The sequence below is a fragment of the Heterodontus francisci genome, chromosome 6 (genome assembly GCF_036365525.1).
Source record: "Heterodontus francisci isolate sHetFra1 chromosome 6, sHetFra1.hap1, whole genome shotgun sequence".
Lineage (NCBI taxonomy): Eukaryota > Metazoa > Chordata > Chondrichthyes > Heterodontiformes > Heterodontidae > Heterodontus > Heterodontus francisci.
The window spans coordinates 38,118,869-38,139,953 of NC_090376.1; the positions used below are offsets into that span (position 1 = coordinate 38,118,869).

Here is a 21,085-nt window from a genome sequence, read left to right on the forward strand (position 1 = left end):
AAACCTGGCAGCCTCTTTTCGGACTGGGGGGGGGAGTTCCCTTCTGATTGGGCACCCTATCCCCCACGTTGATTCCCCCAGGGGCATGGGCCACCCCTGTGCCCTTGCGATCGACCCACCCGTCCCTCTTGGTCAAAGCCTGGCGGATTTCCCCGGCGAGCCCTAACCCCACTTGTTTTTTCCTCTGGTCTCTGTTGCTGGCTGGGTCTGGGTACTGCTGCAGTCCCAGCAATGGCCACCGCTCCCGGTGGCGCTGCTGGGACTGAAGAGCTGCCAGCCCTCTGATTGGCCAGCAGCTCAAAGGCTGGACACCATGCCTCAGAGGGGCAGAGGTGGGCTCGTCTCTGGCTTTCTAGCCGGTGGGAGGGGCCACTGCCTCCTCGTTAAATCCTGGCCATTGTGTCCGTAATAAAAGATTCTAGCATTTTTCCTACTACTAACATTAGGCCAGCTGGCCTATATTTCCCTGCTTTCTCTGTCTTCTTTCTTGAATAGCAGGGTTACATTTGTTACATTCCAATCCACAGAGACCATTCCAGAATCTGGGGACGTATGGAAGATCAAAACCAATGCATCCACTCCCTCTGTTGTCACCTCTTTCAAAACCTTAGGAGTAGGCCTTCAGCTCCTGGGGATGTGTTGACTTTTAGTCAGTAGAAGCTGATATTGGATCCACTTGTTTTTATTAGTCATAAATGCTTTTGCCCGATATTTTACTTATTACTCTCTGCCATACTAAATATCAGTGATTTGTCCATTTGTCAAATCTGCCCATCTATCAATTGTAACCTTTACCATTAAACTTTAAATTGGCTCAACCAGTGACCTCCCTACATCAGGCACACGTGCTTTGTTTAGAAAGTGCACTTTATTTGACCTTGCATATATCCTGGCCATAGCTCTCTCAGCACTGATGTTTCACCTCATTAACTTTGAACCATTTCATCTTGTTGCAGTAGTTCACTTCCTTTAATTAACTCCAGGTCCCTCTTGAAAGGTATCTGTATTGTAAACTACGTCTATGAGCACTGAGTTGCCACTTCACTATCTTTCAAAAGCTTTCGTAATATAGTCCAAACCCTCTTGCAGCAGGAACTAGGCTAAGATTGCAATAAGTTATTTCACACAATCAGAGTGAGGAGACTTGCACCCCACTTTTCTGCCGCGATTCAAATCTCGACCCTGGAGGTCAAAGGAGGGTAGGCTTTATCTTTTGCTCCATGTGGCCGTTCGTGCTAGTATAACAGGTGATGGGGGCCAGGAAATCAAAAGGAGATCTGCATCACCAGATCTCCACTAGCTTCAAGCAGCACAGGATGTTCTGATCAGTTTACAGTCTTCTCATACATAATTTCAATTCAGTGACACATTCAAGTGCATTGAATTAAGTGAAGGAAAATCCCCTGTCTATTTATGATGGGGTCGCACCGCCCTGTTCACCAATCAGTAATGAACCTTAGTGGAGATTTGTATGCAGTGGAGCGGTTAAAGGATTTTCAGATTGTTTTTCAATTTTCATCTTTCCAGTAATTTTTACTTCCAAATGTTGTTTTTGTTATTTTGTATATTCTTTTTGATTTAGAACCAGAAATGGGCAGGAGTATCACGATGCATAATTACCCCATGCAGACATAGTAATGCAGGCAGCACAGTACCTTCGTGCTGCCTGCTCATTAGCATCATTTCTCCCTGCCATCAGCGCTAATCGTGCTGTTGATTGGCTGCGTGCATCAGCAGGGGGCCTAAAATCAATACTTGTTAGCACTACTTAAAAAGCCTGCAACTCTTAAAGGAGAGGAGCACTGTGGCTGGCACAGATGCTGGAGTCCTTTGTGAGCTGAATATGACCTGGGAAAGACAGAAGAATGGCTGAACATGGGACAGAGCAGGCACCCAGGTTTTCCAACACTGCGCTGGAGGTCTTGGTGGAGGAAGTAGAAAGGAGGAGAGACATCCTGTATCTACAGGACCAAGAGGCCCTCCAGACACACGCAGTGGGAGTAGATAACTATGGAGGTCAATGCCAGGAGTGCCGCTCCAAGAACTTGGATGCCATTGTGCAAGAACTTTAATGACCTCACACATGTAATCAAGGTCAGTGAATGCATATTCAAATGCCATATCCTACCAACTGCACCACTAGCCTCAACCACTGTTGAAATCACCACACCCCCATGACTCACCTACTGGCAATCTCTATCAGTCAGGGCTCATACCTCACATGCATATGCTTCACCGCACCAAAATGCTAGTGGAGTGTCAAGTCAGCATTGCACACTGGTTGACGTCATGATCTGCCTGCTCTGCATACATTTGGTGGTGGTTAATTGCGTATGCATTAACACCTTTACTAAGATGCTGTTTGGAGCAGTCTGCATCAGAAGTGTGCGCTCGTACCACAGACGCCATTTTAAATCCCTAACCACACTTGTAGCGCCCCAAAAAAGTTGCTATCGAGCCCAGTCTTTTGCACTTTTTCGTGTTTATCGTAAAGCTTCTTTTGTCCAGTATATTAAAAAAAAGTTTACATGATGACCAGAAAGCTGACTGTAATTGAAACATTTACAAAACTTCAGGATATAAAGTGCTTAAACAAGGATGGGACCTAATGAAGTAGACCTTACAATACGAAACTTTCACATGAGATCAGGGACTGCCAAGGCTTTGAAAAGCAAGCTACAGCGTGCCCTGACACGTCAAATTTAAATTAACAAGGAGGGTTGATTTTAAAGGATGCAAATTGCTGCCCACAGATTCTGAAGTGAATTTTCATGTATCCAGCACAACAGGCAGGAGGCGGTTGCTGCAAACCCATTGCCTACTCAATGGAGTCAGTGTGAGGCCTGAACCATTTTCATGATCTATCCTCATTTGAATAATCTTGACGAATTGCCAGTGTTGAACCAGTTTTGACAGGCATCTTGCTGACTGTGGGTGGAAGATTCTGCACTCCTCCACAGAGCTGAGCCAGAGATGGAGCCTCAAAGGAGAGGTAAAAGCAATCCCAGACGTTGGCATGGACAGATCAGCAGCAGAGGGGAAGAAACAAAAAAACATTAAAAAAAAGTTTTGCTTACTGGTTTTGAGTGGCCTGCAGCAGTCCCTTTAAGGACTGCTGGTTAGACCACTCTATGTTAAATTCCAATGGGTGGAGGGTGCAAGCATGTAATCATCTCCCTGGCATCACCAATTGTACATCATAAGACCCCAATTTGCATGCCTTAAGGAGGTATTCACCTGTAACAGGCAGGTGCTCTGGCTGCCGTTAACAGGATCTGATGGAAATGGCAGTGAACATATTAACAGTGAGAAAGGGGCAGTAATTAGTAGTGCTGCAATATTCTTCATGTTACCATCCCATTCCTGAAAAAAGGAATGGAACTTAACCCCTCTCTTTCCAACCTCCACATTTGTTTCACCTTTCCGTGTTTTTTTTCCCAACAAACTTCATTCCCCTCTTAGAGCATTTTGAAAGCCTGAAAAATAAATTTTAAGTTCTTGCGCCTTTGGAATGGGTCAAATACCTTAGGCTTCACATTCAGCCACTTGCCTTAATTGTCATTTAATTGTGGCCTGTAAACTTTAAGCACTGACGACACATGCGATTTCCTTCATCTATCCATATTGGCAAGCAGCTACAGGTAGACACAATCTGAGCAAGAAGCTCACCATGCATAAGTAAGGCCAACTCTGAAATATCCTTCACAACTGGAAAACATACCGCAGTGTTCCCATGCAATGCTAGACCCACAAACCTCTTTCACCAAAGTTAAAACTATTCTCTATTTATAATTTTGAAAATACATTGTCCATTGTAACAAAGAATCGTATTTTTAATATTTCTGTCACTAACTCCATACCAATATTCTAATGACAAATTTTTATGTAAAGTAAATCCCACGAATAAAGAAATGAAATTGAAGCTTTCTGAATGCTCATCATTGTAAAGTAGCAGTCAATAAAATCACAAAGCCCAATTGTCACCAATGAGAAAATTGGGAGTTTTTTGTTTGTTATGCTGTCTTTATTTTGTTAATATCCAACAGCTGATTTGAACTCTTATCTTATTTTGTGCTGTGTGTTAATTTAGCTGGTTGTTTGTAGTGGGCAAGCTGTAGTTAATTAATTCAACACTTTCTGCTGCCCATGACAAGTCTGCTATTTCTATGTTGTAGTTTCTTCAACAAGTATTCCGCCATTTTAATGTCTCTAAGAAGACCGAATGCTGGTAGAGAAAGGGAGGAGGAATAGTTTAATGTAAGCTAGATAAATGATTTTGTGAAGAACAAGGCTGATGTATGGCCCTTTATAAGAGTCCAAGAAAAATAAATTCTTTAAACAAATTTGATTTTGGATTTTGTGGTAGTTAACTGAAAGAAACGTGGTTTGTCCTTGCCCAGTGGCTCAGCTGGAAAAACAGTAAATAGGAACATAGGTGCAGGAGTAGGCCTTCAGCCCATCAAGCCTGCCCTGCCATTCAATACGATCTTCAATGCCTTTTTCCCACACTATTCTCATATCCCCTTATGTCATTTGTATTTAGAAATCTGTCAATCTCTGCTTTAAACATACTCAATGACTAAGCTTCCACAGCCCTCAGGGGTAGAGAATTCCAAGATTCATAACCCTCTGAGAAAAGAAATTTCTCCTCATCTCTGTCCTAAGTGGCTTCCCCCTTATTTTACAGAGTCATAGAGTTATACAGCACAGAAACAGGCCCTTCGGCCCATCATGTCTGTGCCGGCCATCAAGCAGCTATCTATTCTACTCCCATTTACCAGCACTTGGCCTATAGCCTTGTATGCTATGGTGCTTCAAGTGCTCATCTAAATACTTCTTAAATGTTGTGAGGGTTCCTGCCTCTACCACCCCTTCAGGCAGTGTGTTCCAGATTCTAACCAACCTCTGGGTGAAAACATTTTCCCTCAAATCCCCTCTAAACCTCCAGCCCCTTACCTTAAATCTATGCCCCCTGGTTATTGACCCCTCTGCTAAGGGAAAAAGTTTCTTCCTATCTATCCTATCAATGCCCCTCATAATTTTGTATACCTCAATCAGGTCCCCCCACAGCCTTCTCTACTCTAAGGAACACAACCCTAGCCTATGCAGTCTATCTTCATCCCAGGCATCATCCTGGTGAATCTCCTTTGCACCCTCTCCAGTGCAATCACATCCTTCCTATAGTGTGGCTCAATTCCAAGGGTTTTTAAAACACCATCATCACTGTCACATATCTGTGCTGCCTCACTGAGATCAGAGTAAGATTACAATCCTAATGAGTTTATTAATGACTTAAAACTGATAGTGGCAATCCTGGCTTTGTAAGCATCAGGTATTAAGCCTTTCTTTTTATTGTGTTAATATGTTCTTCTGGTAAACCTGATGAAGTGAAAGTAAGCCATACACTGGAGCAAATCTCTTATCCTGAGTGGTAACTAGTACATTCCTGGATGGCTTCACAACTGTAGAGAAAAACATAACAGCAGTGATCTCAACAAATAAACACCAGTTGGATTTGTACAGACTAAACACAGTACAGTCAGACCAACAAAACCAGGTTTTGAACTCTGAAGCTTTAGTAACTAATTTTTCCTGCATGGGTTTGACGTGGTTGGTAACACTGCACACTGGCTGGGATCTGAGTGAATGAATATGGAGGGGGCGGGGAGTGCTAAATTCAGCAACATATGTGGAGTATAGGAAAGTGTTTGGCAAAAGGAAGGGGAGGTGTTGCGGGGGGTCTAAGAGCAGAAAAATATTATAGTTTTAACTCATTCAATCTTTATTTTAGCTCTTTATTTGGATAGGGTTTTTTAATATGTATATCTATGATTCAAATTATATATTTTTTTATTTGTTTGTTCATGGGATGTGGGCATCGCTGATTATGCCAGCATTTATTGCCCATCCCTAATTGCCCTTGAACTGAATGGCTTGCTAAGCCAATTCAGAGGGCATTTAAGAGTCAACCACATTGCTGTGGGTCTGGAGGCACATGTAGGCCAGACCAGGTAAGGACAGCAGATATCCTTCCCTAAAGGACATTAGTGAACCAGATGGGTTTTACAACAATCAACAATGGTTTCATGGTTTCACTAGACTTGTTTTTTTTTAAATTCCAGATTTATTAATTGAATTCAAATTCCACCATCTGCCATGGTGGGATTTGAAACCCATGTCCCCAGAGTATAAGCCTGGGTCTCTGGGTTACTAGTCTAGTGACATTACCACTACGCCACCGCCTACATGGCATTGTGTAGTTAAATACATTATTTCAGTTTGTTGATTTTAGCATTTTTATTTGTGACTGTGATGCATTGTCTCTAATATTCTCTATATCTTTTGCATGTGAAATTTTATTTATGTTTAAAGTTATCCATGCTCTTACAGTTATACTTCAGCTGATATGTAGTACTAGTGATGCAAGACTACCTCTATCAGGTGGTCTTCCTACATATGTCGAAATGGTCACTTTCAACATCATACTGCAAGAGATCTCATTCTACAGATTCCTCATGTGCAGACAAAATCAAACCAGAATATCCTGAACTTCTATTGGGTTGATGCCCAGCAGGTTTACTTGTGTCCAATGGGAGTGGTTGGCTGATTGTAAAGGGTAGGTGGGGCTCTTAAGCCTTGGTTGGAGACCATCTAGGAGAAGGTGCTCTGAAAATAAAAACCATGAGGAAATCAATGGGAAACCCTCTCCGCTACTCTTACCTAGTTAGCTGCTCAAGAATGTCATATTTGAGTTAGGACCTGCCCTAGAGCAACACACAGCAGACAGACTCTGAACTTCATAAGTATAGCTGCTTACTCCATCTTGGGTGTTTACTGAAGATTCAGTATTGGCAATCCTGATATCAGTTGCACAGAGAACTGAATCAGTCTGATAATCAATAAGCTCAGCAAACATTAGGAGAGAAACAATTAAGAAACCAACAGATAATAAAAGCAAAATACTGCGGATGCTGGAAATCTGAAATAAAAACAAGAAATGCTGGAAATACACCAACAGAATTAGTTTAAATGATGCAATGGAGTTCAAATATCTGATAACTGCTTCTGTTTCTTAACTTGCCAAATGTTCTCTCTGATTGATGTCTTCTTTGTAGCCTTGGGTTATCCATATTTAATGATTTGAGAATGGGACAGATAAGATTTTACAGTCCACTTCGGTCATTGTGAATTTTGTGTTGGATTTAAACTTTTATTACCTGGATAACTGGCCTGGCTGTCCGATTCCCCAGCGTTTAGTGAATCGCCAGCACCGATCAGTACCTCAAGGACAGTTACCTGATCAGCTTTCAAGCTCATCTGGACCATGGTCAAGTTAAATTGAAAATTATGTTTTCTCTTTTAGGCACTGCCACTGAAGTTGAGCCAGGAGACAGCTGGTGAGTTTGATTTCTTTGGAGTCTCACATTCTGAGCTCATTCTCTTACCTGCAATAATCTTTAATGGGTTATGATGTGACAATAAAAGTGCAGCCATTTCTCGGCAGGTTTATGCTACATGCTATAGAGAGAATATGTTGTATAATTTTTCCACCCTGTAGTAAGTATTTCAACAGCTGAAATTTTCTTTTATATGTTTATATTGTACTATAAGTTGTAAAATGTTTCAAAACTAGTGGGAATAAGAATGCTGCAAAATATTCTCACATAGCCTTTTCGTTTTATTCTTTTCGGAATCTGAACAATTTACAATTTACAGCATTTTCTACCTTTTCTGAAGGAAAGGTTTGTAATTATTTATTGCAATACAAACTTATTTTTAAGCTGTTTAATTATAACAAGGAAACCTCTTTCTTTGAGAAGCAGTATTATCTATTCCAAATTATAGACAGAACATTCCAACTTATAGAAAAACATGTCTATTGTTTAAATGATCTCCAAATGCTTCTAAATCAAAATATTTTAAAGCTTGACAGCAATCAGGGCCTCTGGGGGGAGGGAGTGAGAGGATGGGGCAGAGGTGGGGCAGGGGTAGGTGGAAATGTGGAGTAATCAGATCAGCCATGAACATATTGGAATGGCGGAGCAGGCTCGAAGGGCTGAATGGCCTACTCCTGCTTCTAATTCGTATGTTCATATGTAAGGCCCTAAATGTCGACTGTTGCACCTGGGAATCACTAGCTGGGGCAAGAGGGCAATGGCAACACATCCTGTGGAATGGTGTGTGCTACCACGATGACCAGTTGCTACAGCAGCTTGGCAACCGGCACCAACATCAAAAACAGCAACTCACAGCGTCACGTGGCAGCTTCACAAGCAGCACTTGTGGCAGAACCTGCCTGTCAAGGATTGGCCTTTACAGCCATCAGTAAAGATGCACCAAGAGAAGACACCCCACTTAAATGATTTGTTTGCTGCGTGTCCATCATCTTTCATAGATGAAAGGATGCCAACCAACTGTATATGTTTCTCCAGTCTTATTAAGGATATACATTTATTTTCCTTCTTAAATTTTCTCATCTTATCCTTCAGTTATAGGGCCAGCATTTTGCCTCTTGTCTGTCTCATTGCGGAAAGAATTGGACGGAAACTAATCTCCTTCTACTGGCTTCCCATACCTTGCTGAATCCTACATGATTTTCATAACATCATAGCAATGCAGGACGCAAGCAACCCAGGTGTGATACTGACATCCAGGATTGCTATGGGATGCATATGTGGGCATGGCCAGTGAGCATCTGTGGGATATTTGACCATATGAGAGGCATTACATTCAAGCCAAGTTCTCTGCTCTGGAGGGGTCAGTGAAACAGAGCAATTAAAACAGAAAAACAGCAGAGACAACTGCAGCCTGCAGCACCTGCCTTGCTAAGGCTAATTCAGCAGAAACAAGCTGTTGAATCTGGGACCTACCTATGTATGTATGGCTTAGAACCGCATCACACAGCGACTTTGCACAAAGAGCGACTGAGGGAGTGAGCCCCTTCTTATTTTTTATGATTTATTTCCTCATTTTAACAGTTCCCAATAGTATGGATTTTAAACTTACATTTAATATTTTGCGACAGAATTCTGGAAATTTAACTTGCTAGCCAGTCAACATTCTGTCCTTCACTTTAACTGCACTACTATAATGCAAATGGAAGAAAAATTATTAATGAGATTTTCTATCAAAAATTAGTTCAAACAGTATTCATTTACAATTCCTGATCAATTGATTTGTAACCTAATAATTATAATTTGCAGTCACAATGCAAAGCATTCAGTTACAATTCACCATGGGTTAATAGGGTTATTAATCACTCTGACATCTTGCTGCTTCTCAAATCTATCAGTAAGTGCACCTCACAGTGCCACAATCTGCATTTTGAATCTAATGTATCAAGTGAAGAGTGAGACAAATAGCCACTGATTAATATAGTTCATCCTGTTGTACACGCCAAGCATTCGTAAAAATGTCAACACTTCAATACCTAACTTCCCACTCTTTCCAACCATCTTCCTGTGCAAACATTTCCAAATATTTCAGGTTACATACTTGTCGCTCCTGCTTTGAATAGAGGTTTATAGATTCAATAATAATAATCATTATGTTGTTTAGAAACATATCTGAATACTGAGAGATTGCAACATGGTAACTCTAGAACTTGGACTGTTTACCTTCCCACCAAAGAAGGCTCTCAGTCCCACCAGGACAGCCTGACATTCACACTGCTTAGATTTCGGTGAGTTCTGAATTTCTGTAATGTTTCAGGATTTTTTTGACAATTTTTCCACAGAAAGGATCTAGAAGGGAGTTGCATTCAGATGTCGGGTTTTTACAGCAAAGTGTACTTACAAAAGTGTTTTAAAAAGCATTGAGATGAAAAGAGGTTAAATTGCTAATGTGCTAGGCATTGCAGTAGTTTTCCCAAAGACCAAAAACAATAAGCAATTTGATAGCCTGTCTAAGCAATGGATAAATACATAAACACCTCATACTCATTGCGTTGTGAGGTCCCTGATCATAATCACTTAGCAGCTGTTGTCAGGCATAGGCTGTTCCCTCAGGTTGGGAACATAAGGAGAAAAAAAAGGACAGAAACGCATTGACTGCCATATTTTCAAACAAAATCTGCGAAGACAAGCTTTCACCAGTTTTAAAAGATTAGAATGTATCAAGGTAATTAAGCGTTATTTTGTTTAAGTCAAGAAAGATGACCTACTGATATGTGTTCATTATTTGTATTAGAACACAAAACAAGTGCAAGTTGAATTAAATTTGTTCGTTCCTGACTATTACTCTGTTTGTTCATTTGCCGTCTCAGAAATAAAGCAGCTTAATGATTTGTCTTGGCCTCATCTTACCAGTGTCCTCTAGGTCTGGCCTAGTGATCCCATTCTGTGAGAGGCCAGGGAGCCTGTTCCCTTCTAGCCCTTCGAAAGCTCTGTGAGTATTTGTAGGAAAGGCATCATGAACTCCAAGGCAAGATGAAATTAAACCACATGGAAACTATCTTTGCGTATCTGAAAATTAGACAGAAAAGTCAGTTTTATGATCCTTGCATTTTAAAATGCCCTGGCACACTCAAGGTAGCCATGCTATAGCTCCATGTATGCATGAGTGAGTCACCTGAGAGCTCCAGGCATGTTAAGTGAATCTTCCCAAAGCCCAGCACCCCATTTAGTTTTGAACTGAGCAAAAATTAGGATCCTTACGCAAGTGTAATAAGAGCCATTACAGCATAGGCAAAAACCTGATTTGGAGAATTCAAACATGGAGTTCTGGGAAAGATGGGCATGGATTTGGGAGGTGACTGCATTCAATACTTAGGAGAGGAAAGAGAGCTTGGAGGTTGGGATGGTAGTTTGCAAGGACAGAGGGGTCAAGGGGCCCCTCCTATTTCTCATCTACCTGCTGTTCATCAGCGATATCATGCAAAAACACAGTGTTAGTTTCCACATGCACACTGATGACACCCAGCTGCACCTCACCCCCAACTCTCTTGGCTGCTCCACTATCTTTAAGTTGTCTGATTGCTTGTCTTACATCCAGTACTGGATGAGTCGAAATTTTTTCCAACTAAATATTGGGAAAATCGAAGCCACTGTCTTTAGTGTCCAACACAGACTCCATTCCCTAACCACTGATTCCATCTTGCTCCCTGGCAACTGTTTGCAGCCTTGGTGTCATATTTTACCCCGAGATGATTTTCTGACCACATATCAACGCCATCACTCAGGCTGCCTACTTCCACCTCCATAATGTCACCCGACTCCACCCCTGCCTCAGCTCATCTGTTGGTGAAACCCCGATCCATGCATTTGTTACCTCTAAACTTGACTATTCCAGCACTTTGCTGGCTGGCCTCCCATCTTCCACCCTCCATAAACTTAAGGTCATCCAAACTCTGCTACCTGTATCCAACCTGCATCCTAACTCGCACCAAGTCCTATTCACCCATTTCCCTGTGCTTGCTGACTTATATTAGCTCCTGGTTGAGCAATGTCTCAATTTAAAAATCTCATCTTGTTTTCAAATCCCTCCATGACCTCGCCTCTTCCTACCTCTGTAATATCCTCCAGCCCTACAACCCTCCAGAATATCTGCTCTTCTCCATTTCTGGCCTCTTGATCATCCCCAGTTTTAATCGTTCCACTATTGGCAGCTGTGCCCACAGCTGCTGAGGTTCTAAGCTCTGGAATTCCCTCCTTATAACTCTCTACCACTCTTTCCCCCTTTAAGACACATTTTAAAACCTACCTCTTTGACCTAGCTTTTGGCCATTGGCCCTAATATATCCTTGGGTGGCTTGGTGTCAGGTTTTCTTTGATAACACTCCTGTGAAGTGCCTTAGGACATTTTACTAATGGGCTATGTAAATGCAAGTCTTAGTTGTTGTCATAACTACCTTTATAAAATATATTGTAAATATATTTATACGAATAAATGAATTAAACTTGAGTATACTGTATCTGCTTATTGAAGGAAACTTCCTGCAGAACTCTCTTCCTGCCATTTTGTCCTGGGCGGGTAAGGCCAAATGAGGCCCTTAAGTAGCCAATTAATGGCCACCTAAAGGCCTCTTCCCACCTCCACTCCAATTTTATTGAAGACAGAGGGGCCCACCACGAAGTGGAGATGGTGGCCTCCTAGCGGGCTTGGGGGGGGTGTCCCTCCTTTGGGGGAAATCCAGGGCCCCCAGAGGGCACCCCAGAAGGTGATGGCCATGCCCCCGACCACCCCCACCAGGGAAGACCCCCCCCCCCACACCTGTCCCTGGGTCCTGCCTGAATGGCCCCGTAAACTCTGACCCACTTACCTGTCCCGGGGTCTTCGAAGTCCTCGGTACTGCAGGTACTGGCAGCGGTCTCTGCTCCCAGTGGCGCTGCCAATACTGCAGAGTTGCCGGCCCTCCAATTGGCTGGCAGGTCTGGAGGCAGGAGCTCGTTCCTTAAAGGGACAGTATCTCCGATGGTGGGCAGTTAATTGGCTACCCGCGGTTAAATAGCAACAGGGTCTGACGGAGGGCTGAGGCAGGTTTTCCCACTGTCTTCCCACTGAATAAAATCCAGCCCTACATCTTTGCTTCTGACTGACAGCCAAATATTTATATAAGGATTATACTGAATCAACACTGTAAGCAGGCCGCAGTGCATTTTGACCTCATCATCTTATGGATTATTTGGCTACACATGTTTTAAAATTAGGCCATTATTGCTGGTGTTTGACAGATATATTTTGTTCAATATGTTATTGCTTGGAACAGAGTCTTTTGGACTCCCTGACTAAAGTGTTCAGTATATTATTTCAGGATTAGGTGCCAGCCTATCTGTTTGGATTCAGCCTGACCTTCCCAACAAAGTCACCTTCTCACTCAAACATCAGATCAGTATGTGTAGATTGAGAAAATAGTTGTTAGATAATTTTCATTGTTACATGGGAATAGTAAGAGTCACTTAATCATTCAGCACAAAATATTCTTGAGCAGAAAAATAAATCTCAGTGAAAGGTTTTATAGTTCTAAAACATTTATATTAATAGAGTTCTTTTGTCCAATCAGGGAGATTGGTGGGAGTAGAATTCTGGTGATGTGTGGTGGGAGGGAGGGTTCAGTGGAATTTGAGGTGAAACTTGCATCTACCTGGTTTCTACCACAATTCAAGCTCCCAAGAAAACCCAGTTCTGAGGAGGCCAGATGCTTTTTCAGTTCACCCTACTTATGTAGTGATATTTGCTTTTGTATGCTCCTAAGTTGATCTGTGAATTCCAACAGAAGTGCCTCTGGTAGCACTCATAGAGTCATAGACTTATACAGCACAGAAACAGGGCCTTCGGCCCATCGTGTCTGTGCCGGTCATCAAGCACCTAACCATTCTAATCCCATTTTCCAGCACTTGGCCCGTAGCCTTGTATGCTATGGTGTTTCAAGTGCTCATCTAAATACTTCTTAAATGTTGTGAGAGTTCCTGCCTCTACCACCCCTTCAGGCAGTGTGTTCCAGATTCTAACCACTCTCTGGGTGAAAACATTTTTCCTCAAATCCCCACTAAATTTCCTGCCCCTTACCTTAAATCTATGCCCCCTGGTTATTGACCCCTCCGCTAAGGGAAAAAGTTTCTTCCTATCCTATCAAAACACCTCATAATTTTGTATACCTCAATCAGGTCCCCCCACAGCCTTCTCTGCTCTAACTAAAACAACCTTAGCCTTTTCAGTCTCTCTTCATAGCTGAAATGCTCCAGCTCAGGCAACATCCTGGTGAAGCTTCTCTGCACCCTCTCCAGTGCAATCACATCCTTCCGATAGTGTGGTGCCCAGAACTGTACACAGTACTCCAGCTGTGGCCTAACTAGCATTTTATACAGCTCTATCATAACCTCCCTGCTCTTATATTCTATGCCTCAGCTAATAAAGGCAAGTATCCCATATGCCTTCCTAACCACCTTATCTATCAGTGCTGCTGCCTTCAGTGATCTATGGACAAATACACCAAGGTCCCCTCTGACCCTCTGTACTTCTTAGGGTCCTACCATCCATTGTATATTCCCTTGCCTTGTTCGTCCTCCCAAAATGCATCACCTGACACTGCTCAGGATTAAATTCTATTTTCCACTGCTCTGCCCATCTTACCAGCCCATCTATATCATGCTGCAATCTAAGGCTTTCCTCCTCACTATTTACGACACCATCAATTTTTGTGTCATCTGCGAACTTACTCCTATACCTCCTATATTCACATCTAAATCATTAATGTACACTACAAACAGCAAGGGTCCCAGCACCGATCCCTGTGGTACACCACTGGTCACAGGCTTCCACTCGCAAAAACAACCCTCGACCATCACCCTCTGCCTCCTGCCACTAAACCAATTTTGGATCCAATTTGCCAAATTGCCCTGGATCCCATGGGCTTTTACCTTCTTAACCAATCTCCCATGCGGGACCTTATCTGAAGTCCATGTAGACTACATCAACTGCTTTACCCTTATCTACACACCTAGTCACCTCCTCGAAAAATTCCATCAAGTTAGTTAGACACGATCTCTCCCTGACAAAGCCATGCTGACTATCCCTGATTAATCCCTGCCTCTCCAAGTGGAGATTAATCCTGTCCCCCAGAATTTTTTCCAATAGTTTCCCTACCATTGATGTTATCACTGGTGGGTCCTATGCCTGCTGAGAGCAAGCATAGATTTGTGCCTGGTGAAGACAATGCAATGGTAATCAATCCTGGGGAATCAACTATGGCACAATGGCCCTTTGGTTCCTCTGAGACTATAAAAAAAATTGTCATCATTTTCCTCAGCTTGATCAGGGCTTCTGACTCCCCCTTCTGACTCCATACAGTGCACTTCAAGTTTTTGCAGGCAATGCGAGTGGCTGCTCTCAGTGCAGCAACCCACTCCCATTATTTAAATTACCTTGTTCCCAGGTTATCAGACTTTGGTGGAAGATCAGTCCTGGCACACTTCTGGCTGGTCAATGGAATTACAAGGCCTTTAGGCTCAGATTTTTTATCTAGACTAAAAAAACTTTTACAGTTGCATTCTCAAAGCACTTAAACTATGTGATCTTTGGTTCAGAACTTCCAGATTTTCAGATTGTGAAGAAATCACTTCAGAAATACTATAATTATAGTATTTGTTTCTCAATGTCATGTTGGATTTTGAAAATACTTTAGGCTAGATTTTCTGATATTGGAATAATTGGAATGACTATTCACAGGTTTTAGAAGAACTGAAATGGAAGAGTTCTGCTTGAACCCAGTTTTCTGAGGTCAGTTCAGCTAATGCATAACTTCAAGTACAGTTTCAGACAGCTGTCGGAACCAAACCAGCAATGGAAAATTGATTGCAAATAAAATTAAAAGGGATGTTGGCAATTAAAGGGGAGTGTCACAAAAGTGTTATAAGAGTTCTGAAAGACTTTAGACAGTCTCAAAGGAAGCCAGCTAAGGTCTTTGTCAAGGCTGAAGGAGAAGGATAAAAAAGAATGGAAAGGAACCTCAAGGTGCATGTTTGAGTCAGCGGGCAAGTGATAACACGGCTTGGGGCCTGAAAAGCCACCTCTGCCCCGCCACCAAAAAATGCCTGATGTCTGCCCTGATGTGGAGGTGGTGATGCAGGAGGTGGTTCTGAAAATGGTGGCCCTCTGTGCCACCCAACAGCACCAATCCCATTGGTTGGTATTATAGTAAGCCTACAAGGAAGCAGAGGCATCCTTGAAACTTCAGCGAATCGTAATTTTCATTGGATGCACCATTGGAAGCACCAACCAACTATGTTGCATGGAAGCTGCAAATGTTCTTCCATCTGATTCTACAGGTTTCATCTGCCTCTCTAATGACTAGGCATTTCTCCATAGTCATCACTATGTGATGTGCCAGGGATTGCAGAAATGGCATTTTAGCAGATATCACCCAGCCTGGATACGCGGGCTGTTGATTATATGACAGGGACAGTGTAATTCACTGTTGGGGGAACTTTGATGTGGGTGAGGGTGTGTGTTGGGTGTGGGTGTTGTATAAATCCTGGAAAATTATAAGCACATCAGGTTGTGTGCTTGCAACTCCCTCGTGGGAGATGGGTTATCAATTTAAGTATGTTAATCGCCCAATTGGAGCAATATTGGCATGTGTTTTGCAATTAACTCTGGGTCCATAGGGGTTTCCCTGGCTTCCTGGAACTCGCCAGTGAAAGCAAGGTGAAAACACGGCTGCAATTGAGGTAGATGAAGCCATGACAGGGAAATATGCTAATAAGTGCTCAGTATTCACAGATGCTTTCTTACCTGCTTGGGTGAAAGAGATTGGCTCACGATACTTATGCTGAGAGGTTACTTGGCACACAATGGAGATGTTATCTCTACTTCGGTGCCTTAGTGGTCTGATTTGCACTTTGGAGCTCTTATCTGTCAGATTGACATGGGTGCTGCTTATTCTGTCTTGCTTTGGAGTCCGATGAGGATCAAGGTGCCTTTCAGCAGCAGCACCACCAGCAGGAGCTGCACTAGCAGCAGCAGGAGCAACAGGCCCTGCACTGAAACAGCCTGCTGCTTACAGAGCTGCAGCTCTACAGAAGAGAGGGGAGCAGCAGAGAGGTATAGCTCACAGAAGGCCATACCCAACACACAGAGTCTACAGGCAAAGGGTACATTCTCTCAACATGTTGGAATGCCAGTGTCTGAGGAGGCTCAGGGTGTCATGTCCAGGTGGTGGCAGACATTTGCAACCTGCTGGAACAAGACCTCCTGCCAACTGGATCTGGTGGCCACACTTTACCAGTGCCTCTCAAAGTCACCACTGCCCCAACATTTTTGCCTCTGGATCCTTCAAATCTCTGCTGGAAGCATTTGTAGGATCTCGCAGTTGGTGACCCACAAATGCATAAAGCAGGTGACTGATGGCGTCTTTGCCACGGTTGGCAACTATGTGGACTTCGCTTGAGATAAGGCCAGTCAGAATGACTGGGTGCTCAGGTTTGCAGCTCTAGCTGGCTTCCCACAGTGCAGAGCATCATCAACTGCACACATGTGGCAATTAAGGTACCTTAGATTGGCCAGAAGTTTTCACCAATCGCAAGGGCTTCCACTCCATCAATGTACAGCTGTTGTGCAACCACATAAAGATTTTTATGCAGGTGTGCACAAGATTACCAGGCAGCTGCCATGATGCTTTCATCCTGCAGCAGTCCACCCTCCCTGATTTCTTTACACCTCAAAACAGAATTATCATTTGGCTGCTCAGAGACAAGGGATACCCACTTAAAACATGGCTGATGACACCTCTCAGAAATCTGAGGAAGAGGCCCAGGAGTGTTACTATGAAAGCCATAAGAACACCAGATGTGTCACCGAGCAGGCCATTGGCATGCTGAAGATACATTTCAGGTGCCTGCACAGATCTAGAAGCGACCTTCAATACGTGTCAGCCAGCGACTCCAGAATGGTTGTGATGTGCTGCCCTCTTCATAATGTTGCGCAGCAGCAGGTTTGGACCTGCAGAAGGAGCACAGAGCCTCTCCGGATGATTCCAAGGAGGAGAAAGCCAAGGGGAAGAAGGAGGAGGGGGAGGCAGAAGGTGATGTGGGCAACGCACATTGCTGTCTGGGACACCCAGGATGCCTTCATTATTGTGAGGTTCACTTCGGTTCCACCAGTGCACCCATCTAACAACCACATGCAAAAGTCACTTCTGCACACACCACCACCCACCCTCCAATGCCACGAACACAAAGCAGTCCTGTAAACAACAAAGCCTCCCTTTCACAGCCCTCATTACTCAGCATCAATTCATGTCTTCCAAGTCATCATCATCACAACTGAAAAAGCCACTAGCCGGCCAGTAACCAAGAATTGTGAAGACAGAAAAGTGATGCAAAAGAATAATATTTATGTGGCTGACATCCAAAACAGAAATTGAATATTCTAACAGTGTGTAACACATCCATGTGCATACACTTGCGTGACTAGAAAACTTTACTGTTCCTTTTCTTAGCACTACTAGCCCTGTGGCTTCAGCAGAGGTAGAGACAGGCTGTTCATATCCCTTGTCAGACTGCTGAGACACTCTTCACTGACACCGTCTGGTTTTTGAGCCTTTGAGGGCTTTTCAAAGACTGCTCCATCTGCACCTGTGCAAAGGCAGATTTGACCAGCAGACATGAGGTAGCATGTGGGGGTACTGACTGAGGAAGTGGATTGTTGAGAAGGAGATGGCAATGGGTGAGAAGAGGAAGTGCTTGGAGCCAAGTCCCCACTTCCATGTCCTTTTCACCATTATTCACCACTTCTCATAGCCCAGCATAACTTCCCTGCTCCCAATGTGCTGGAGAACACTTTGTTGCAAATCAGTGGAGCGTTGAATAGCCAAGGCTAGGCTTTCATTCTTTCTGTTAAGGTGCCATTTGCAGTGTGCAAGCCATTGGTGAGGGCCAGTATGTGCTCATTGCAGGTGCCCACACTTTCCATAGACGAAGACTTCATCACGAAGACCTACAACATCATGCCACTCATGCTTGAGATGGACTCCTGTGCAAGCACACACAGTGTAGCTGGAACGCCTGCCACTATATTGCACATTCATTGCTGCTGCTCCAGAAGTATTGGGCTGGAGTCAGGCTGGGAGTCAGGGAGCAGACAAAATGGCATGATGTGGCATCAGGTGGTGTGCCTGATGTTGTCCTGCCCCACACGTAAGGGCTTCCTCCCGCCCATGGAGGGCCCTCTTGCAGCAAGGACCTTCCCCGCTGTAAGACACCCCGCACCACCCCCCCCAACCCTCAGTCGCAAAGCCCCCCGCCGGGGCCGGCCTGAGTGGCCCCAGTGAGCCCGATCCCACCTACTTATCATCCAGGGCCTCCTCCATGGCTGCTGCTCTGGACGTCCTGCTGTATTAGCAGTGGCCACTGCTGGGACTGCTGAGCTGCCGGCCCTCTGACCGGTCTCTATTTATCTCTCCACAGATGCTGCCTAACCTGCTAAGTATTTCCAGCATTTTCTGTTTTTGCTTCTTGAGTGATTGTTTGTTAAGCCATTTCAGAGGGCTTTAAGAGTCCTCCATGTAGTGTGGACTAGAGTCATATGTCAAGGTCACAGGTTCCCTTCCTGAAGGACATTAATCAACCAGTTGGATTTCTATGACAATCTGGCAGCTATCATGGTCATGTATTTTCCAGTGCCAGCCCGCAATTCACCTAGATATATTGAATTCAGTTTTGCAACTTGCCATGCTCAGATTTGAGCTCAGGATCTCTGGGTTGTTAGTTTGACTGACTTTGAACCCAAGCCAAGCCGCTGTGCATAAATGAGACATCACCTGTAACCAGTGGTAATCTTGAAAATTGTAAATTACTTTAACACAGGATGAATGTACTTATTTAAGGTTTGTGAAGTACATAATTACTGCTTTAGAAAACTTCAAAATAAATAGCTGATCTGTCAAAAGTGCCATTTGTTCACCATAGGTGAGATAACTGGCAAAGGAACCAGAGAGGAGATGGTGTGGGTGGGGGGGGGGGGGGGGGGGGGGGGGGGGGGTGCGAAATTTATTCAGTGAATTGTTATGCACTGCTTGACAGGTGGAAGCAGATTCAGTACTATCTTTCAGAAGAGAATTGGATATATACTTGAAAAGAAAACATCTGCAGGACTCTGAAGAAAAAGCAGGGGAGTGGAACTAATTGGATACCTTTTTCAAAGAGCCGCACAGGCACAATGGGTCGACTGCCTGCTTCTGTGCTGTATGATGCTACAAATCTCTGAAATCTTATTCATGTGTGGCTGTACTGCCTTATGGTGCTAACACTGTCTTATCGTGACGAAAAAGCAGCATTGGAGGAATAGGACTGAGGAACTCTGAGATCTAGTAGTTAAGTGTCACAGGCTCTTTCCGTTTATATAATTTCTCAGCACGGTGCTGAGCTCAGTTTCACAGCACTAATGAACAGTTCATGCTAACAGGCCAGAACAACTGTAAAACTATATAATGTCAAAAGGAAACTTACTGCCTTGTCGGCAGCCTGGGCTCTGTTGGTAGAGCTAGTGACCAGGGAACATTCAACAGTGTCATTGGACCAGTGTGAGGCGAAAACATGCTGAACTGCACTGAAATATATGCTAAAGGGCATGCTTATATTGCAAACTCCAGCCTTTTATCTAGTGTCACAAGAATGTAATAACCAATAGGACAAAAGGCTGTATTTACAAATCTCATACTAACTGGGAGTATTAAATTAAATATTGTAATGAAATGTCACACTAGACTGTTCCAGTTCATGTTAACCATTGAAACAGATCAGTGGAGGAGCATTGTATCATTGCTTTGGCCAGTGCAGAACAATTGCTCCCCATTCTCCAGAAGTTGGTAGATTTGCCATTCTCATGTTAGTACTGGGAACAATGCCTAGCACCTCATTGATAGTTAAAGGATACAATTCTTCCGAAATATGAAAAAGTTATATTTTGTTAACAAAGTTGTTTGAAATATCATTGCAGGGCTTACAATGTAGAAGGAAAAATCCTAAAGTAGAGAGTCAGGTTCCATCCTATCACCAATCAGTGTGGTCTTTTTAACACTGCTGGGGCAAGGCCCATGGGATCTCCAGTTAAACAGGCTGTGACTAGAGAGTGTAGGACCTGAAATACTTCATTTCTCCCTTTCCTGAGAAATGCCGTGCAGAACACCCATGATGCTACCAATGGGGAACAGAATTAACCTCTTTGTGCCAACAGTAAGAAAAAATGCAAGGCATGTCATATAATTAAATTGAAGTAGTGTCCCCAAAATGTAATTTATTTTTGTTTAAAATTGTAATATGGCACATGTGGAAACAGCACAAAAATGTTGTAATTCTGAAAACATATCTCATAACTAAGAATTATGAATAAGAATTACAATTGAAATAAATAGCTTGCTAGAACTATATTCAAGCGTTTGGTACGTTCACTAATTTTTCTCAGTCTGTACAAATTGCTGGAAACATCTCTACGCAGACTAGGACTGAATACTAATATAAACATGATGCAGGGCTTCTGATAGACTGGAGTGAGGTCGATGTGGCTGCAAGCAGCTGCTGGGTGATGCTGCATTGCAGCAGAGAGTAATAGTCCTTGAACGCCCTTGCTGATCCATGAATAATGAAAGAGG

At 43.4% G+C, this 21,085-nt stretch overlaps 1 protein-coding gene across 5 annotated transcripts in view; it reads left to right on the forward strand.

Annotated features, from left to right (window-relative positions):
* stard13b (StAR related lipid transfer domain containing 13b) overlaps window positions 1–21,085 on the forward strand; it is a 617,921-nt gene that overhangs the window by 282,083 nt on the left and 314,753 nt on the right. For all 5 annotated transcript variants that reach the window (XM_068033490.1, XM_068033491.1, XM_068033489.1 and 2 more), the window contains one exon: window positions 7,364–7,397. In XM_068033490.1, the coding sequence (XP_067889591.1) occupies window positions 7,364–7,397 (34 nt within the window). The remainder of the gene's footprint in view (window positions 1–7,363; window positions 7,398–21,085) is intronic.